Source organism: Mustela nivalis (genome assembly GCF_964662115.1).
Source record: "Mustela nivalis genome assembly, chromosome: 9".
Taxonomy (NCBI): Eukaryota; Metazoa; Chordata; class Mammalia; order Carnivora; family Mustelidae; genus Mustela; species Mustela nivalis.
In genome coordinates, this window is record NC_139028.1 from 54,452,466 (window position 1) to 54,474,011 (window position 21,546).

The 21,546-nt window shown below is 37.4% G+C and overlaps 1 protein-coding gene and 1 long non-coding RNA gene across 2 annotated transcripts in view; one reads left to right on the top strand and one right to left on the bottom strand.

Moving 5' to 3' along the window:
* The window catches only part of CCDC90B (coiled-coil domain containing 90B), a 37,507-nt gene that overhangs the window by 14,950 nt on the left and 1,011 nt on the right, over window positions 1-21,546 (top strand). The window contains exons 4-8 of the mRNA XM_082682889.1: window positions 7,748-7,849; window positions 8,461-8,502; window positions 8,587-8,658; window positions 8,743-8,796; window positions 9,886-10,000. Coding sequence (XP_082539015.1) covers window positions 7,748-7,849; window positions 8,461-8,502; window positions 8,587-8,658; window positions 8,743-8,796; window positions 9,886-10,000 — 385 coding nt within the window. The remainder of the gene's footprint in view (window positions 1-7,747; window positions 7,850-8,460; window positions 8,503-8,586; window positions 8,659-8,742; window positions 8,797-9,885; window positions 10,001-21,546) is intronic.
* Window positions 220-20,001, bottom strand: LOC309840636. The gene is made up of 3 exons (XR_014298726.1): window positions 16,415-20,001; window positions 11,873-11,995; window positions 220-656 (listed from the first exon to the last, which is right to left on the bottom strand). It is a non-coding gene; the product is annotated as an uncharacterized lncRNA (long non-coding RNA).

A 21,546-nucleotide genomic window follows, 5' to 3' on the forward strand; every position in this document is an offset into this window, starting at 1 on the left:
GTCAAATAAATAAATAAAATATATTTTTTAATTCCTTTTTCATAAACCTTTTATAATTATTTTTTCTACACCCTAGTTCTATCCAGTGTTTAATAATTAATGGTTTAGTATTTTGTCGTATTTGGAAATGATCTAGATATTTAATGAATTTAACTCATCATTTAACTTAAAACTTTAAGATTTTACACTACCAAAAAGAATTGGGGAGACTCTTTAAAAAGGTTATCTAAAACTTTTATTTACTTGTTCTTAATTATATTTAAATTACTTACAAAAACTTCATTAAATCTTAGAAAAAGTCAGCCATTATCCGAAGCTATTATTTTTTGTATGATATCTTCTTGAGGTGGCAAACAGTCTAACAGCCTCTAAATGCTCGACTTCTGTCCAACAATTTTTGTAGCTCTTTGGCCTTCTAGATACGTGCTAGCAAGAGCCTTTATTTACATAAAACAAGAAAACGTTGCACCTGAACATACTAGAAGTACTCTGACCTGGCCACAAGGCCCTGTGTATACCATCAGCAATTCACATAGAACCTAGCTGGAGTTTTCCACACGGGGAATTGTTGTCTGAAGGCCTTGGCTCCTAGAAGACCCTTCTGCTGGCTCAACTGGGCTCCAGCATAACCATCTGCCATTTCAAGCTGACCTGCCCTGTAAAGGAAAGCCAATTAGGTCAGGAGCTGAATGGAAAAACACAAAACAGGGAGAGAGAGAGAGCACATAGAGGTCAAAAACAAGAGGAAATTACCACAGCCCTCAGAAACAGCAGGAAACACTGAACTCAAAGGGTTTGTGGGTACCATGTCTCTGTTTCTCATTCTCCTTGAATGCTGCCAGAAGTTTGCTTTGCTTTCCCTCACTGCCCACCAAATGGCTAAATAGCAAAAATTCAAACCAGTAATTTTATTTTATTTAATTTTTTAAAGTAAGCTCTGTGCCCAATGTGAGGCTTGAACTCATGACCCCAAGATTAGGAGTTACATATTCTACCAACTGAGACAGCCAGGCACTCCTCAACCAAACAGATTTAAAGATCGACTTAGCTTTATTAAATGATTCATAAACCCGACAACAGCTCATTTGGCAAGTACAATGTGGCTCTGAGGAGTTGTACAAAGTGAAAGGTTTTTATAGGCGGGTAGGGCAAGAAAGTTATTAGCAAAAGAAAAATTGTTGCTTAGGGGAAAAGCAGAGAGTCTTAGGCAGAGAGCATCATCTTTCCTTTGGGGGATGGAGTGTGCCCATGTGGCAGACTCATTGACACTGGTCCAGAAATTCCTAACCAGATTGTTTTTTCCTTCATTGTATATTTTGGCCATTCTTTGTTATAGATTAATTTACCACATAAGCGTGGGTGGCTCAGCGGGTTAAAGCCTCGTCCTTCCGCTCGGGTCATGATCTTGGGGTCCTGGGATCGAACCCCACATCAGGCTTTCTGCTCAGTGGGAATCCTGCTCCCCACACCCCCGCCTGCCTCTCTGCCTACTTGTGAGATCTCTCTGTCAAATAAATAAAATCTTTAAAATATTTCTTTAAAAATTTACCATATAAGGATGGGTTTATTTTGGGGCTTTCTACTCTCTTGTGTTATCTGTGTGTCTGTTTTTGTGCCAGTACCAGATTGTTTTTATCACAGTAGCTTAATAGTATATCTTGAAATCTGGAATTGTGACACCTCCAGCTTTGTTCATTCTCAAAATTGCTACCGCTATTTGAAGTTCTTTGTCATTCTGTACAATTTTACAATTATTTATTCCAGTTCTGTGAAAGATGCAGTTGGATTTATTAACTCCTTGGTTTAGTCCTAGGCATTTTATTCTTTTTGGTGCAATTGTAAATGGAATTGTTTATTTCTCTGCCACTTTGTTACTAGTGTATAGAAATGCACCTGATTTCTGGGTAATAATTTTCTGTCTTGCAACTCTACTGAATTCACTTATTATTCCTAGTAGAGGTTTTTTGGCGGTGTTTAGGGCTTAGGATTTTCTGGGTGTAGTTTAGGATTTTCTTTGTATAGTTTCATCTACAGAGAGTGACAGTTGTACTTCTTCTTCAGCACTTCTCTGCCTTTTCTTTTTGTTGCCTGATAGCTGTGGCTAGGGCTTCCAGTACTGTGTTGAATGGAACTGGTAAGAGTGGACATCTTCATTTTTTCCTGATCTTCGAGGAAAAGCTCTCCATTATTCACCATTGTGTATGACGTTAGCTGTCATATATGGCTTTTATTATGTTGAGGTGTGCTCCCTCTACACCCACTTTGTTGAGAGTTTTTATCATGGGTAGATAATATAATTTGTCAAATGCCTTTCTTTGCATCTATTAAGATGATGTGGTTTTTATCCTTCCTCTTATTAATGAGATGTACCACATTGACCGGTTTGTGAATACTGAGCCATCCTTGCATCCCAGGAATAAATTAAACTTAATCGTGGTAAATGATCTTCCTGCTGTATTGTTGAATTCAGTTTGCCAATATTTTTTGAGAACTTTGCATCTGTGTTTATCATTGATACGGGCCTGTTTCCTTTTTTTGTAGTGTTTTTGACTGGTTTTGGTATGAGGGTAATGCTGGCCTCATAGAATGGATTTGGAAGCTTACTTTTTTTGGGGGAGGGGGAATATTTTTTGGAATATTTTGAGGAGAACCGGTGTTAAACTCTTGCTTAAATGTTTGATAGAATTCACCTGTGACTCTATCTGGTCCTGGACTTTTGTTTGTTGGGGTTTTTTGATCATGAGTTCAATTTCGTTACTAATAATGGGTCTCTTCAGATTTTCTATTTCTTTGTGATTCAGTTTTGACAGTTTATGTATTTCTAGAAATTTATATATTTCTTGTAGGTTGGCCATTTTGCCGGCATGTATTTGTAGTATTCTGTTCTGATCTTTTGTATTTCTGTGGTGTCAGTTGTTGCTTACCCTCTTTCATTTTTTTATTTGTGTCCTCCTTTTTTTCTTGATAAGTCAGGCTAAAAGTTTATCACTTTTATCTTTTCAAAGAACTGGCTCTTGGTTTCATTATTCTATTTCTTTTGGGGGTTTTAGTCTCCATTTCATTTATTTCTACTCATCTTTATTATTTTCTTCCTTCTACTAATTTGGGGTTTATTCTGTTCTTTTTCTAGTTTCTTTACACGTAGGGTTAGATTATTTATTTGAAATTTTTTGTGTTTCTTGAGGTAGGCTTGTTTCACTATGCATTTCCTTCTTAGAACTGCTTTCACTGCTTTCACCAAGGATTTTAAACCATTGTGTTTCATTTTCATTTGTCTCCTTGTATTTTTTTTATTTTCTCTTTGATTTCTTCATTGACCCATTGGTTGTTTCACAGCATGTGGTTAACCTCTATATATTTGCTTCTTACACTTTTATTCTTGTGATTTATTTCTAGTTTTCGTATGTTGTGGTTGGAAAAGATTACTGTGAATTGTCTTATTAAATTTAGTGAGACTTGTTTTGTGGCCTCACATGCGATCTGTTCTGGAAAATGTAATGTGTTCCCTTAAAAAGAATGGATAATCTGTTGTTTGGGGGTATGTATCTTTTAAGTCCCTCTGGTCTAATATGTTGGCTGAAAAACTACTGTTGCCTTATTTATTTTCATTCTTTATGATCTATCTGTTGTTCTAAGTGGGGTATTAAAGTCTCCCAGGATTGTATTACTGTCACTTTCTCCCTTCATCTATTAATATTTGTTTTATGTATTAGTAGGTGCTCCAGTGTTGGGTACATAGATATTTATAATTATTATAACCTCTTGTTAGATTGATCCCTTTATTATAATGTAATGCCCTTGTTTGTCTCTTGTTACAGTCCTTTTTTTTTTTTTTTTTAAGATTTTATTTATTTATTTGACAGAGATCACAAGTAGGCAGAGAGGGGGGCAGAGAGAGGAGGAAGCAAGCTCCATGCTGAGCAGAAAGGCCGACGTGAGGCTCTATCCCAGGACCCTGGGATTATGACCTGAGCTGAAGGCAGGGGCTTTAACCCACTGAGCCACCAGGTGCCCCTACAGTCTTTATTTTAAAGTCTATTTTTATTGATTTAATTATTGCTACTCTGGTTTGCTCCCCCCATCAATTTGCATAGAGTATCTTTTTCTATCCCTTCACTTTAAGTCTGTATGTTTCTTTAGTACTGAAGTGAGTTTCTTATAAACTGCACTTAGATAGGTCTTATTTTTTTTAATCCAATCTGTCACCCTGTGTCTTTTTTTTTTCTTCTTCTCAGCGTAACAGTATTCTAACAGTGCTCCATGCAATCCGTGCCCTCTCTAATACCCACCACCTGGTTCCCCCAACCTCCCACCCCTCGCCCCTTCAAGACCCTCAGATTGTTTTTCAGAGTCCATAGTCTCTCATGTTCACCTCCCCTTCCAATTTCCCTCAACTCCCTTCTAACTCCCCTTGTCCTCCATGCTATTTGTTATGCTCCACAAATAAGTGAAACCATATGATAATTGACTCTGCTTGACTTATTTCACTCAGCATAATCTCTTCCAGTCCCGTCCATGTTGCTACAAATGTTGGGTATTCATCCTTTCTGATGGAAGCATAATACTCCATAGTGTATATGGACCACATCTTCCTTATCCATTTGTCCATTGAAGGGCATCTTGGTTCTTTCCACAGTTTGGCGACCCTGTGTCTTTTGATTGAAACTCTTAGACCATTTCATTTAATTATTTGATATATATGTTCTTTTTGCCATTTTGATGCTTTTGTATTTCTTCTCCATTTCTTTCTTGGTCTCTTGCTCTCACTCCTTGTGATTGATGACTTTCTTTAGTGTTTTGCTTAGCTTTCTTTCTCTTTATTTTTTGTGTATCTCTTACAGGCTTTAGGTTTGTGGTTGCCATAAGGTTCATATATGACATCCTAAGTGTTTAGCAGTCTGTATTAAGTTGATGGTTACTTAAGTTCAAACACATTCTAAAAGAAACTTCAGGGGCGCCTGGGTGGCTCAGTGGGTTAAAGCCACTGCCTTCAGCTCAGGTCATGATCCTGTGGTCCTGGGATCGAGCCCCGCATCAGGCTCTCTGCTCAGCAGGGAGCCTGCTTCCTCCTCTCTCTCTCTGCCTGCCTCTCTGCCTACTTGTGATCTCTGTCAAATAAATAAATAAAATCTTTAAAAAAAAAAAATAAAAATAAAAAATAAAAGAAACTTCATTTTTTAATCTCCTGCTTCCATACTTTATGTATATGTTGTCATATTTTATATCTTTTTAGTTTGTGAGTCCGCTTAACTGTTTTGTTTTTTTAAATATTTTATTTATTTATTTGACAGACACAGATCACAAATAGGCAAAGAAGCAGGCACAGAGAGAGGAGGAAGCAGGCTCCCTGCTGAGCAGAGAGCCCAGTGCTGGGCTCGATCCCAGGACCCTGGGATCATGACCTGAGCCAAAGGCAGAGGCTTTAACCCACTGAGCCACCCAGCCGCCCCACGCTTAACTGATTTTTAAATATAATGGGCTTTACTATTTCTATCTTTTAATCTTCAAGCATACTTTTTAAGTGTTTACTACCTTTAACCCATGGAAGTTTTCATTTCATAATTTTCTTCTAATTATGGCCTCTTCTTTTCCCCTCAAAGAAATCATTTGTATTTTTTTTTAATTTTTTATTTTTTTATAAACATATAATGTATTATTAGCCCCAGGGGTATAGGTCTGTGAATCGCCATTTGTATTTTTTTTTATAAGGCCTCTACAGGTGATGAACTTTTTAAAACTTTGTTTTTCTGGAAAATTCATTAGTTTTGAATGATGTGGAGTATTCAGGTTGTAGATTTTTACAACTTTAAGCACTTTGAATATATCATATTGTCCCCTTCTGGCCTGTATAGTTTCTGCAGGGAAATCAGCTGATAGTCTGAGATTTCCTTTCTATGTAACTCACTGCTTCTCTCTTTCTGGTTTTTAAACCTCTCCCCTTTATCTTTGACATTTTAATTACTATTTGTGGTGTGGACTTCGTTGGGCTCATATTTAGTGCTTCTCTACACTTCTTGAACCTAGAGGTCTGTCTCCTTCCCCGGGTAAGGAAGGTTTTCATCTGTCATTTCTTCAAATAACTTATCTGCCTACACCCTTCCCTTTCTTCTTCTCGGACCCCTATAATGCAAATGTTTTTTCACTTGATGTTGTCCAGGAGATCCCTTAACCTTTCTTTTTCTTTTTTTTTTTTTTTTTACTGTTGCCCTCTTTTCCATATCATTAATCTGTTCTTTTCTATCCTCTTATCTGTTGATTCCCTTTAGTTCATCTTTCATTTCAGATATTGTGTTCTTCAACTCTGATGCGTTCTTGTTAAATTTTCTCTTTGTTCAAGTTCTCAGTAAGTTTATCAACTCCATTGTCCAATCCAGTGAGCATCTTTATGTCCATAATTTTGAACTATTTATCAGGCATATTTCTTATTTCCATTCTATTTAGTCCTGTTTCCAAGGTTTTGGTTTTGTTTGAAGTAGACTCCTTTGTCTCCTCCTCTTGCTTTACTTTTTTTCTGTGCATTATATGCAACAACTGCTTTTCCAAAGTAGAATGACACTGTGTAGTCATTGCCTGTGGAGAATGTGTGCCTGGTGACTTTAGCTGGCTTTCTGAATGTGTGGATGTCATGGACTTGGGCCACTTGGGTGGGATGTACAGAACCAAAGCACGTACAGGCCAGGACAGTCTCACACCTCTCCACATAGAGTGCCCCCTGGCCAGACAGCTGGTGCTATAGTAGGTATTATCTGGAGACATTCCCAGGGTTTTTGCCTGCCTGGTAAGACAGTTGAAGCTGAAGAGGTTTCATTCTGGGCAGCTTGGGGCTCTCCATGGAGCTAGTGCCCTGGGCAGGACAACTTGAGTTTTACTGAGCATGGGCCAGGGCTTCCCAAGACCCTTCATGCAGGTGGCACCCTGGTTGGGTGTGAGCTAATTTGGAAGGGCCTGGGATGCTCTGAACCGGGGGTGTCCTGGCAAGTTATCTGGAGGTAAAGTGGTGGGGGTCTGGATTATTCTGGGGTGCTTTGCGCTGTGTCACCTTTGTGAGTCAGCTGTTGGGAACACTGACCATGGGTGTTCTGCTGTGGTCTCCACTGGGGCCACCTTCACGGACACTGTGTTGGTTTGGGTCAGGGGCCTGGTGCTGCTGAAGTAGTAAGCTGGCTGTAGTGCCCAGATCTACTTGTATGTGTGCTCTCAGGGTGGACAGGGAAGACCGTGATGCTCACCAGCCCCTCACAAGCCCCTACACTGCTTGGCAGAGTTCTGGGGCAGGATCTTTTATATTCTAGTTACCCTTTAAAACCTCATTGTTTTTTCTGTAGCCCAGGGCAGACAGATCTGCTCATAGTCGTTCAGTATTATCCCCTCCACTGTGGTTCTCAGTGTCAGGTTTGGGGGTTCCTTCATGACTGTGTTTCTGTCTCTCTCTTGCCTTTTTGTATATGATTTATCTTTTGCTGTGCAGAAGCTATTTGGTTAGCCCTTTATTGTTCTTCAGGAGGAAATAGGTGTAATTTGTTGGAGGAGCTAAGTTCAGGAGCGGAGTTCAGGGTCTTCCTATGTGGCAACCTTGGACTAGAACTTTTCATTTTGGTACAGTTTTCATATGGTTTAGTTTTGTTTAGTTAGCCAAGCAACATTACACCTTGTAGCATAACAACGGATTCTTCTAAGTTTCATCAATACAATTCTGTGTAAGGTGATGACATTCATTATCACTGTTATTTTTAATTTTGCTTTCCAGGAAATAACAGTACAACAACTAATGTCTCATTTGGACTCCATCAGGAAAGACATGGTCATCCTAGAAAAAAGTGAATTTGCAAATCTGAGAGCAGAGAATCAGGTGATACAGGTTTTGGGTCATTACTAATAAAATAACTGATTTCACATGTATTCCACTTGGTGAGGAGTAGGACCAAATAATGATTTTATGTGGTCATAGATCAAAGTATATTACATGTTTAACTGTAACTAAGTTTCTATGTATAAATCAGTTTCTTGAACAAAGATTAAGGGTTGTACCTTACACGTATACAAGTTATATGGAAGGGAAAATCTTTGAGCTCTTTATTATGTAAAATTTCTCATACAGCTCAATATAATGTTCTTGGAATTTAATGGGACATTTTCCATTTTACATGATTCTGTGCTAACTTTTGTCAGTTAAAACTTTATACTTCAGTTGGAATTTTGTTTACTAGCTTAAATATTTTTAAATTTAGAATATCAGTCATGATTTAAAGGTAAAGTAAGAATACTTTTTTTGACTGTTCATAAGAATTTTTTGAATATGATGAAATATTTTCCTTTTTTGTGTAGTTATACTTAATCCTTGATTAGAAATATATAGATATCGTCCAGTTTTTGCTATTGCAGGGTTTCAGATTTGTTGAATAAATTATGCTGTAGATGTTTGATGTAATGGCAATTGCATGTGATTTTCTTTATATCTAGAAAATGAAAACTGAATTGGAACAAGTTAAGCAACAACTGATTGTAAGTACTTAAGCACTTCAGAATATTTTACTAATTTCAGAACAAACATTATGAGATTTCTTAATATTTTTGTTTTCTTTAAAGAATGAAACCAGTCAAATCAGAGCAGACAATAAACTGGACATCAACCTAGAAAGGAGCAGAGTAACTGATATGGTAATGTGCTTCTAAATGTGCCTTCTTGGTAACTTAATTCCTTTAGCCTTTTTTTTTAACCTCCTGATTCATCATATCCTTTAGTTTACAGATCAAGAAAAGAAACTGATGGAAGCAACCACAGAATTTACCAGCAAGGTAAACTAGTATGTAAAAATGTCTTTTATCCATTCTCATGTATAACTGCTTATATGTGTTGTACCTGAACTGTGATCTCTGTCAGAATCTAGCTTTCCTGGTAACATATTTTATAACTAAATTATTTCTATAAACAAAAGATCTATTTTTTGAAAGACAAGGATTCACAACTAGCATTTTAAATGAAGGCAGAGGCTAACAGTAACTATCTATTGAATGCTTATTATGTATTAAATACTGTTTTGCTTGCTTTACTTCTGTTCTCCTTAGCCTCTAAAGGCCCCCTTTATTCCCATTTTGCTAGTTTGGAAAATGAGGCACAGGGAGATTAAAGTCACCTAGCTACTAAGTGTTGGAGCCAGAATGTGACCCTGGATTCTAAACTCCATATTCTGCAACTGTTTACCTTCTCCTAAATTGCGATCCTTGTTTAATCTCTATGGCTTAAGTAAAACCCAGCTTTTTGAGTCAGCCTACAAGTTCTACATTCCACCAGAAGAGACATCACTCTTTTTTTGTTGTTTTTAAGATTTTAGAAAGTGCACAACCCAGAGAGAGGCAGGAGAATGTCTTAAGCAGACTCTGTGCTGAGCTCAGAGCCACAGGCAGCACTCAGTTTCATGACCCTGACCCTGAGATCACAACCTGAGCCAAAACCAAGAGTGGCAGTTTAACTGACTGTGCCACACATGTGCCTCGACGAGCATCACTCTTTCTTAATTATAATTAAATAGAAGGGAAGGCCTCATTTGTCTTTCCAAGTATTCTATTCTGGTCTATTCTTGGCCAGATAAAAGAAATAAACAAGGAAATCAGATTCTCTCTGAGAGCTAATTTCTAATCTCCATATGCCATCTTATCTTTCTACCTACCCCTTAGGGTATTTAACATGGTTAAATATCAAAAGTAGTCTATTCTTTTTGTCAGTTTGTAACTAAGTTCGTATGTTTTTTCTATCACTGTGCTTTTACTGTTTCCCCAGTTAAGACTTTTGCAATACAAAGTTAGCTCATAAGTAAGGGCTTCTAATATAAATGTTTGTGTCATAATTCACAGGGACAAAATTTGTCTCATTCTTACTTTCTGCAGGATACCAAAACCAGAAGTATTATTTCTGAGACCAGTAATAAGATTGACACTGAAATTGCTTCTTTGAAAACACTGATGGAGTCTAACAAGCTTGAAACAATTCGCTACCTTGCAGGTAAGGCAATTTGCTCTCTTGTTAAAAAACAAAAATCAGTGGAGTAAATCTGAAGATCTAATTCACTTTTTTAAATTATTTGGGCTGCCTCTTATCTAGCAACTAGAGGGTATGGAAGCCCGATGCATTGTACAAAATGGAAGGTTTTTATAGGAAGAAAGGTGGGGCAAGAAAACTACTGGCAAAAGAAAAGGATTGTTCCAGGCAAGCTCCCTTTCCCCTGAGGATAAAAACAAGGGGTCTTACACAAATTACCTTCTGTGTAGAGGGCCCATTCACTCATCAGAAGATCCCCCATTATTCAGTTAAAACTACATTTCTGGGAAAGTTTGAAAGTGCAGTTAATGTAGGTGGTTAAGCCCTGGTTTGACCTAAGTGACACCATTTGGGGCCTGTAGTTTAACAGTTCCCCCTTTGCTCAGTCTCAGCTTAACTGAAAAATGTGATCAAAATTTGAGACATTAGTGCTGCTCTCCGTTACCATTATGTTGTTGTTCTTTTTTCTGGTATTACTGGGGAGGAAGAATGTCCTTTGCCCTTCTAGCTGGACTAAGATTGACATGAGACAGATTAACAGGAGAAAACAGACATGAAATTCCAAAGACATTCAGGCAATGTGAGGCTTATATGACATCCTGAGGTAAGAATAGGGGGGGTAGGGGTTCTGAGGATATAAAGGGAAGGACAGCCATTAGCAGGAAGGTGAGAGGAGATGTTTGGAAAATAAAGGTTGCTGTTACACAAATAAGCATCTTAGGTAAAAAGGAATCTCAGTAGCTCTCTCAGGGTATAGGCTGTCCTTTCTATAATTGTAAACATAGGCATTTGGTGGGGAGGTAAGGAGTTTTTCCTAAATCTACTGGTTTTTGACTGCTTTTAACTGAAAGTAATGGGCATGGACAAAGTGGCCCATCTTAGTGCCTGCCCTTGGCACTTGAAGTTTCCTCTGAGACATCCCTGAAGTTTCACACACATAAAGTTGAGCCCTGGTAGATTGTTCCATCTTGTTGAATCAGTCTTTTAGTACTGTCAATAGATCAGCTCAGTTATAATCTCACTTCAGGAGGCCATGATGCAGGTATATTCTTAAAGTGAGCCTGTGATTTAATTAAATAATCAATCAGGTGTTCTGTTTCTATCAGAACAAAAGGAAATAATGGTTAAGGATTGGATCAAAGTTTCTGAGTTCTGAGGGTGGCCAGTCCTGACTTCTAGATGTCCAGCTGAACATATCCTCAGCTGGAATGGGAGTAAAAAGTGACAGTCTGACAGATTTTCCTGGTTTAGAGTCCACATATCTCTGATTTTGTGAGTGGCCCCCAGAACAACAAGGATGTAGAGGGTCTAGATGGGAGGTAGTGTGATTTTTCTGAAGGTTACCTCAAGTTGTTTTTATTTGCTTTGCAGGGCTTCAGGGAAGAGTGCAGTTTTAGTTCTCAAATGATTCCTAGTCAGAAGGGTAGGAGAAAAACTGAAAATATGAGTTTAGAGAGTTGTAGCTAGTCATTGGAGGAAACTAGAGGTAATCTGGATCTAGTCCAATTTTTGATGAGTAGTATTAAAATCTAGTACACAGATGTGTTTTTCTTTCTGTAATTACCATTTCTACCAAAGATAGCCAAATTGACACTAATTTGTTTGCAAAGTAAGTTTGGTTTTAAAAGAACATGGCCTGATTAATTTACTTAAGTGCAGCAAGAATAGCAGTTGACCATATAGGCTCTTTAAACCTGCTTTGCTGGAACTATTCATAAGAAATCTCCAGATTAAATTGTCAGTTGCCATTAGACTTCACCTGCAGTACCTATAGATTTGGGTGAATTCTTTTCTCTAGGTTCCTGCACTGGCCAGGAAATGATCTTCTTTTCTTACCTGGTAAAGTTGCTGAGAACTCCATAGCAATAGTTATCAGGCTGATATTTCCAAGGGAGCTTTATAGGCTCCATAAAATCCTTAAAGCTGTCTGGTCATATCTGAGTCCGTATAAATCTGTGTCTAAAATAGGATATTTAGTCAGAGCCTGGATCATATAACCAATTTACCCAATGTGTCCTGTTAAAAGGAGAATGGACTCTGAGAATACTCAATGGGTTTCTGAATGCTGGAGATGAATGTTCCAAATTGCTGTAAATCAATTAGATTAAGAAAAGTTTCCTTCAGTCTGAAAAAACAAAACATTTTAAAAAGTCAGCAGTGTTTCAAAGTCATAAAAATAATTCTTAGTTCATTCAGACCAATTTATTCTTATTCTGCTTGAATCTGGGTTTTTTTTGTTTATTAGTTCAGAAATTCTTACCTGGTTCGGATTTATGATTTTAAGATTATTGGAAACTTGTACTCAGAGTTCTTTATGTGAGTCTCACTGAGGACATTTGCATTACCATCAGAGTAAAAGAGTAACTTAAAGATGACCATGGTTATAGATCTGATTAGATCTATAACTGCATTACAATGCAGTTGATAAGGAAATTGTTTTGTCTATAATATACAACACTTCAAGATAACATATGAAGATACCAGATTTTTAGGAGTTTCACTAATGTCTATACAAACAATCTAAGAGGATTTAGTGTCACTTTGCAATGCTTCCGCTGCAATTTACTATACCACCTTTTCACAAAATTTTTTAAAGTTTTTATTATGATCCAGAAACATAAAAAATATTTAAAAGGTTTGAACATTTAATTATTATGAAATAGCATGTAATTACTTAGCCCAAGTGACAATGAAAGATTTCAAAATCAAAGAGAAGTGGTTACGTTGTTGTTAGCAAAATTTAGCTTTTTTAATATTGACTAAGTCTTCAAAGATAACCAAACACAGAATCCTTGTTTTCTTGGCAGATGACTTTAAAGGTAAAGAAAAGCTTTGTTTACAGTTTCTTACTAAGAGCAGACCAATTGTTCAAGAAAATTATTTGCTTACTTAAATTCATCCTAATCTTAGCCAGTACTGATCACACGTAAAATTCTTTTCTAAAATTATTGTTCCATAAACCTTATCCAGCTTTATTTTTTACATTCAGATTTTGTCATAAGTTTTCCCTCTTTAACCGCCCTCACTTTAGGACAAAATTATCTTTTCATTCAGCAAAGCTATGTTTTTGTCAGCTGAAAGAAAACCAACCTCAAAGTAGGTTAGTAAATGCTTTTTTTGTCTCACCAAGGACCATAGCCTGGGAGACCGTCTTTCGTATTGCTCTGAAAAGAACTGCTCAGAACTGCATACAAGCACATATACCCTCTCCCTTTTGTATCTGCAAAGTATAATCTGTTACAGTCCTTAAAATTGAAGTTTCTCTCACATCTGATTGTTAGAAAATATTGCTTGCATGCCTCTGTTTTAACTCGTTTTCTGCTTCTGCCTGTTTGATTTCTCCTTGGTCACTTGAGACTTCAAGTCAGAGAAGGCCAACATCAGTTGCATACTGCAGTTTAAGGACACAGTTCTTATTCCTCATACTCTGACTTTTCCCTACATACAGTTTTCCCCTTAACTCTTAGAAATTAATTTCTAGTGAAAACTATGTTATAAGCAGTTGTAAACTGTAATGTCTAGAAACATGTCCTTCATAGCAAAGCACAAAACATTTTCCAACATCCAAATTTATCTTTAGTCTTTCTATAATAAGAAAGAAGTAGATAATTGAATGAGTTTATCTTAATTCGTTATTTTAACTTAGCAAAACATTAAAGTTTCAGGTTGCCAAAGATTTTGGAAGAAATTTAAAAGTTTACATACAAACCTTTTTTATGTTTATTTACTTGTTCTTAAGAATTATGTTCAGACTACCCACAAAACTTCTTTACAAAGTCAACCACTGTCCTAAACTTACTTTCTGTTAAGTTTTGCAAAAAAGGTAACATGAACATATTTAACTCTAAACACATGCATAATAGATATGTCTTTAACCAACAATACTAAATAATCACATGAACTTTGAAAACATGTGGATTAGTTTCTAGCTTTCTGAGTTTTAGAACACCCAGTCCTTAACAAGCACTTGTCTTCAAACCACTAAAATAGAGCTCTTTTACAAATTTTGGTATTACCACCCAGAGATAGAAAAAAAATCTCACATTTATAGCATATATAGACAAATATAAGACTTTTGTTTGCACCTTTTCTTTATAACTTTTGTTTTAACTCACACCTATCTAGAGGACATTAATTAAAGCCCTGATTTCCAAAGACCCCACCCCATTGAAAAACTTCTCCCTGACCTTGGTATTTCAAACAATGGCTCTCTTCTCCTGAGAGGGGTAGGAAATTTACATCCCAGAGGTTTGAAGAGATCATCCAAGTTTTCTCTAAGGTGGAGATAGAATGTACCAGTTTGTTACCGGAGGTGCTAGAGTCTGCCACAAAAGCCCTTTTAGAAGTTGGCGTTTTTAATTTTCAGTCACAGGCAGTTGTGGGTTGTGTTTACATTTTAAAGAACTAAGAATTTCAAGGGACAGTGAAAGAATGCAAAACAACTTTTTTCCTTCAGAGTTTCAGATTGCTATTTAAGATTTGGCATTTTTTCTTAAGTGGAGGACAGTTTAGTTCGATATTGTAATCTTAGAAAGCTATAGACACTCTAAGAGGCATTGGTGGGCTTTGTTTCTAGAGTTACATTTCTACTTTTTCAGAGATCTGTAAAACAAAGACAGTTGTTACTAATTTCCATAAAATTGGATTGTGTCCTGAATGTCAGGGGATTGGTCTGTTTTTTGAACTAAATTTGCTTTATATCAGAATTTTAACTAAAATTGGAATCAGAAACTTTATGCTTTTGTAAAATCTTTCTGAAGCACTTTAACAAAACCCTTTTTTCTGGGTGTATAGTTCAACCCTGGCTTTTCTATTAGCCCCTGAGTATTGGCCCTTTGCCAATTGGCCATTTGTAGGAGGAGCTAGGAAAATATGTGGTCATTGTTCCTCTCCATAGAGGGGCTGCGAATAGCCATTAATCTTTTTAATTCTTCTCTAAATATGGCAGGATCTTCTGAAAGTAGAGGTGAAAGGGCTCTATAGTTTAAAAGATTTTCTGCTGTCCAGGGAACACAATTTCTTTTGTGGCAGGTGGTCTAGGATCTACTTCTAAAGGACGTTGTATAGAAATGCCTAAAACTGGCAGAGCCTGATTTCAGAGCCCTGGAAGAGAGAAGCAAAGACACTACCAGTGTTGGGTGCTTTTGTTAACATTCCTTTTCTGGCTTTCAGCATTTATATGAGCAACCTATATACTTTTAACCTAGAGATTAGGCCAGAGATCTCTGTTAATCCTATAGAGAAATGGATGTGAAAATAGTCAGATGAGACTGGATTTTAAGAAGGGGCATTTATGTTGGATATGGACATTGATTTTTGTCTGAAGTGTGATTTCTCTTCATTTTGTCAGGGGAGTCCCTAAGGCTAGCCATTATACTAATACAATTGAGAGCTACATTTAAATACTATCAGTAGTAACTCACATCTGTTAGAAGTAACTAAATGGCTTAGCCAAAAGCATTCAGAGAAAAGTGGAGATAATGTAGCCCCCGTGATCCAAAATTAATCTAAGGAAGTAAAGGCCTTCATTGCACAGGTAGTAAGGATAATGCAATGAAAACCATCTCTGATCTCCCACAAAAATTTGAGACTCCTCCCGTCACAAACCCACTAATTTGTGACACCAGGCAGGTGCCACCTAGGAATGGGACTTTCCAGCAGTAACAGTGAACAAATGTCCCCATGGCCTGGGACCTCTCACAAGAAACTCTGCTAAGAGCTGGCATAGCTAGACAGACTGAGAACCCGCCAATTCAAGTGGCCATCAAGGTACACCCTCTGGATAGCAGAGACCAAAAAGAATATTCTCAGTGATCACAAAGCCAAGCTCTTAGGACATAGAATAAGACAAAAGGAAAAAAACCATCCAGTTTTTATTGTAGCTAAGGCTTGGGTTTTTTGGAGCTACACTAATATCTGGGAGGCTTATACGGTGGATTGGGTGTTTTATAGTGTACCTTGTTGCACAGAAGCTTTCTGGAAGTTGGCAAGTGACTTGTGTCAATCTAAGCATCCATGACCAACTTATCCTAGCAGTGGAGTCTCTCAGCTAGGTGGCAAGCACTCTACTGGCTTTTAAGTGCCAAACCCATCCCCTCCAGTTTGGTGGCTTTGGCTTCCAAGATGTCCCTTAGCAACAGCTTTTACCTCACCTATGACAAATGACATAAAAGACACAGGAAAACAAAGTTCCTGGGATGAAATGGATCCGTAAACAAGGAGTCTACCAAATTTACCAAGAGTCACTAAGCCTAAGGAACTAGTTCCACAAATAGTTTCTCCTACTCATTTTCATTTAGAAAAAGTGTTCTCACCACTATTGCTCTTGACTCAGACATCATAGAGATTCCAGGAGACAGAGGTGATAAGAAATCTTACCTTCTGCTGGCTATATGTCAGATTTCCCAAGGATCTCTCTGCTGCAGCAATGCTGGGGGAGAGTGGTATCCAGTGAGTTTAAAACATCCTGCTCTTTATGCCAGCTGTCAGGAAGGATGAATGTCCGCCCTTCAAGGTTCTTCTGGCTGGATGCAGAATCAAATTGACATGAAGCATTAATGAGAGAAATTCAAATTTGGTTTCATATGTACATAGGGAATCCAAAGACAGGCAACGTGAGGCTTACATGACATCCTGAGCTAAAAAGAGGGGTTACAGATCCTGCAGATAGAAAGGGGAGGAAGATCCATAGGGACCAGTCAAAATCCAAACAAGTCAGAGACTCTGGAGGGAATCATCTTTTTAAGCCAAGCAACTTGTTCTTTGATCTTCTATAACTGAGTTTCAGCTTCCCCATAAGTGTTGGTCGAGGCACAGCAGGTGGTTACCAGAGCATAGACACCACTTTGCTCAGCTGAAATATAATCAAGCTAGTCTCTTATCAAGGACAACTTTGGCTACAGAATCTAAGGATCTTTGGTGGGCTGCTAATTTTTTAGCAGCAGATTTTGTAATAATTTAAGAATTAAGGAGAAGTTCATGACCATAGCCTCATTTATTTTTATCACTAAACAGGGAAATAGGGATCTGCCAAAAGGAGTGAATCCTAAATCAGAAAAGCATCTTGGTATAAATCCTTTAAACTTAGGGGAGTCAAAACAATGAAATGTCTTATTTTGCTTGTGAAAAGTTAAAGGCCTTTACATAAAAGACAAATAAAATAAACATGAACCTCAGCACACCAGCAGTAACCAAAATATGTCACTACAGACTGTCCAAGAGGCCATGCATACCACCAGCACTTCCCAAACTGGACTCAAGCAGACTGTGGACTAGAAATGAGGAAAGGACTAAACCAGTAAACCCCAATAAGGATTTAGGAGAAGGATTAGGGGAAGGATTCCAACATTGAATTATAGACTGAACCAAGGGCTGAGGATTGGTGCTCCAGTAGAGCCTCCTTTGTTAGTCTAGACTGAGTTATCAAGCCTGGAGTGGAACACCAATTAGATGGGTAGCTTGAACGCAAAAAGCAGAGCTGAAACTGATATACCAAAGGCCCCCATATGGCAAGAAAGACAGTGAACTCATAGCATTTGCAGGGTGCCATACCTGTGTTTCTCATTGTTCCTAAATGCCAATAGATATTTGCTTCAGATCCCACCACTGCCAGCCAATTCTGTTAAAAAAAAAAAACAAACAAAACAAAACTGAGTAGACTTGAGGATCTAATTGGCTGTATAAAATCATTCCTAAATTGGGCAGCATCTTACTTATTAGCCAGTAGAGGGGAGCTCCCAGGAGTTGTACAAAATGTGCGGTTTTGGGGTACCTGGCTGGCTCAGTTGAGAGAGCTTGTGACTCTCGATCTTGGGATTGTGAATTTGGGTATAGAGATTACTTAAATAAAACTTAAGGGAAAAAAAGGTAAAAAGGAGAGAGGAGCAAGTGGGTTATTAGCAAAAGGATTATTCCAGGCAGTCACTTTCCCCTAGTGGAAGAGCCCGGAATCTTTTGCAGATTACATCATCTTGTGGGGGATGGAGAGGACTTATGTGGCAGACTTGTTGCTGGTCCACAAAACTCCTGGCTGACTGGTTAAGACCACACTAAGGTTCAAACTACAGTCAGATACTAAGCTCCAGTCTGGGGACTTGGCCTAAGTGATCCTATTTGGGGCCCCTGGTTTTCCTTTTAATGTTTTGTCAGAGAAAATAATTGTTGTCATTTGATATTGAGACCTGTTGGCTCCTATCTCCCAGGGTAACCATGGAGCACAAAAGAAAGAAAAGAGGATCTAGAACACGTGCTGGAAGAATAGAAGTTTAACAGCACTAAGTTTAGGATATAAGTTTAATGGGGGACTCTGTAACCTACTAATAGGAAAAGGCATATGGATATCAAAGAAATACATAAATACAAGTACGAAGTGATACAGAGATAAATTGGTTGTTCCATAATGGAAACAAAATGAAAATTTTACTTTTATTCCTATGTTCTTTCATAAGGACTTTAGGGGACTTACAGAGAAAGGTCACTAAAACAGTGGCAAAAACCATGGCAAGAATAGGGGGGAAATTACCTTTTACTTTGAATCCAGCTGAGCACAAATATTAGAGACCCAAAAATTAGATTGTCACATACTGAGCTCCTCAAGTACCATGTGACCTGACCCAGTTACAGAACCCAAAGGAATGAGAAGAGTGCCCTACTTTCATAGTGCTTTCTTTCTTTTTAGAAAAAGTTATGTTTTACTATTAGAATATATTTCTTTTTAGGCTTTGTTTTCTGCATAGAAGTATTGCAGATTATTACAAATAATAACTGGATTTGTATTATATAGACTACAGCTTTTTCAAATTTAACCAAATGTTTTATCTTTGCAAATCTGTACATATGTATCTTTTTAGTAGAAAGTATTCCATTGTATGAAAATGCTCTAATTTCTCCAGACCTCTGTTAGCAAACATTGTGCTCCTGATTTCTCATTATTAGAAATGATATTATACCCAACAGTCGTGTGTGACGCATGTGTGCACACACACACATATCATTGTGCCCTTATGCTAGTAGTTCTATATAATTGTTCAGGAACATCTAAAGTTGGGGGACCAAAAGATATGCACATCTAAAATGGTTTATATTACTGAACTGTCCAAAATAAAACTGATTATACTGTCAGTGGTTTTCTGGGCAGCCTCTGAGAGTAAATGTGGAGCCCCCAGCCTTCAGCTCATAATACCTCCCTTCCTCTCTTCAACTTGAATCTTTTAACATATTTTATCTTTTTAAAATACCTAGCTTCTGTTGAAGATTCATTTGAAAAAGAGTTCTAAGGCTAAAGTAAGTTTTGAAAACCACTATTCTAGCAAAGTCTCTGGAACCAGAGATCTTCAGTTCACTGGTGATTCACAAGTTACAAAATAGCCCAGTTTGCAGTATTCATTCCCATTTTCAAAATAGATCTCAGAGCAGCCTAGGTTAGGAGGAGCCTCAGATTCCACTGACCTGACCCTGGAGTGTTTACCTAGACCGGTCTCTTAAAGTCCCTTTTACCCTCAGTTTGAAGATGGTGGTCTCCAGAAAGCTTTCTTTCAGTAGTGGCTTAATGTAAGGCAGAATTGAATAGAATTCAGTGGCAGTGACAAAAGAATTTAATACATCATTGTTTACAAAAATACTTTTTCTGAGTTTACTTCCTTTCCTTTTTTCATAAAGCCATTCTGAAGGCATTTTCTTTCTTCTACCTTATCCTTCAAATCTGTTATTGCTGCTGTTACTGTTAAGCCTTTTAGGAACTTAAAATCCCATACTCTTGGTGGTAAATTAACATGAGTGGATCCATTGCATGTAGAATACCTGAGATGTTGCCAAGAAAACAGTAATATTCCACTTATGCACATACTGAATTTAATCAAGAGCAGAGAGGGAAAATAAAAAAAGATACTAATAAAGCCCCAGCTTTTCAAGGTCTTGGGATTTCCTTAGAAAAGAAATCCCTATAAAATTATAAATTGTAATCAGTTTGGTTATTTGGTTTCCCAGTCAGTCAAGACTTTTAGTGATGATACATCCAACTTGAACTAACTTAGGCATAAAAAGAAAATGTATTAGTTTACATATTGAATTATGGAAGGGCACAGATAGATAGAGCTTGACCTCAGAGATAATTGGAATCACAGTTTACTCTGTATCTTGTCTCTGAATATCTGCCTTATTCTCTTATGCCATCTTTTTCCCTCCATTGGAAACATGACTGTTAGTAGCTTCTAGACTCCTATGATTCAAGTTTCACCAATGAAGAAAAATTACCGCTTTCCTTATTTCCAATTCAGAAAATCCCTGGGAAGGCGTGTGAATGGCCCTATTTGAGTCAGACACCACTCTTTGACCCAAGTCACTATTGCCAAGAAGATAAGAGCTGTAAGATAATGGTCATTCCCTGTGATCTGTATAGTTAATGCAGCAGATTCTGTTCCAAACAGACAAGTAAGAAGACAAGCTAACATTACAGAGTACTGATGAGGTAACATGTACATGCTCACCTGAGCATCCTATGCAGGGATGTGTCCTTGACAGGCCATGAAAGATAAACAAAGGGGAAAGCAACCTGGGTAGCAAAAGAACACCAATGAGACGTGGTAACCACTCACAACAGAAACTTCAATATAGTAACCATTGTGTTATATATTCTAAAAATGATTGAAATGCCGCCTCCACAGTAAATAAGTGTTTATTTGGTAGGCAAAGAAAATTTATCAGCTGTCTGGGTTAACAGAGAACTTAATCACCTACACAGCACTATATGGCTCAAGAAATGACAAATCAGATTGAATCCTTCAGTTTGGGCAAGGGATAAGATTAACAGAATGGTTTTTAAACAATAACTCTGGACTCAGGTACACATAATGTTGAGTCCTTGTTCCACCACTTGCCAGCAGTTTGTAACTTTGGACTTGTTGCCTTCTCTCTACAAGGGGATAATATCACCAATCTTACATGGTTTAACTGTGGTTAAATAAGGTAATGTATGTCATTGCTCAGCCCACTGCCATGGAACATGGTAAAGAGTATCAGGATCAAATGGATGAATGGATAATTGACCAGAGTGTGTAACCGACAAGAAACTTAAATGTTACTCTTTTTCCTCAATATCCAGCCTCCCTCTGTGATTTAGACCTAATCCCATTTCTTAAAATTAAGGAAATGAAAAAATAAATAAGGACCTTGTCATTAACCAAATTTCAATTAGTTATTAAGATCAAATAGGATAATGTGTGGAATTATGTGTTTAAATTACAGTCGCTTTACTATGGAAGGCTGTTTCTTGAATCTTTAGTCATAAAAATTTGCCCTTTATCTCTGGGTCTCTATTTTAAAAGTCAAGTCTGTTTAAACAAACTAGAAACTAGGGAGTCCCTAAAAGCTTCACGCAGATTCAGTTTCTTAAAGGAGAACCAAAAGTTTTCAAAATGTCCATATATAAAAGAGCAGTGGCATATTAACTACTTTAAAAGCCTTTTCTTCTACCTGTAATTTTTTAGAGGATTTTCATTAAAATTTCACTTATA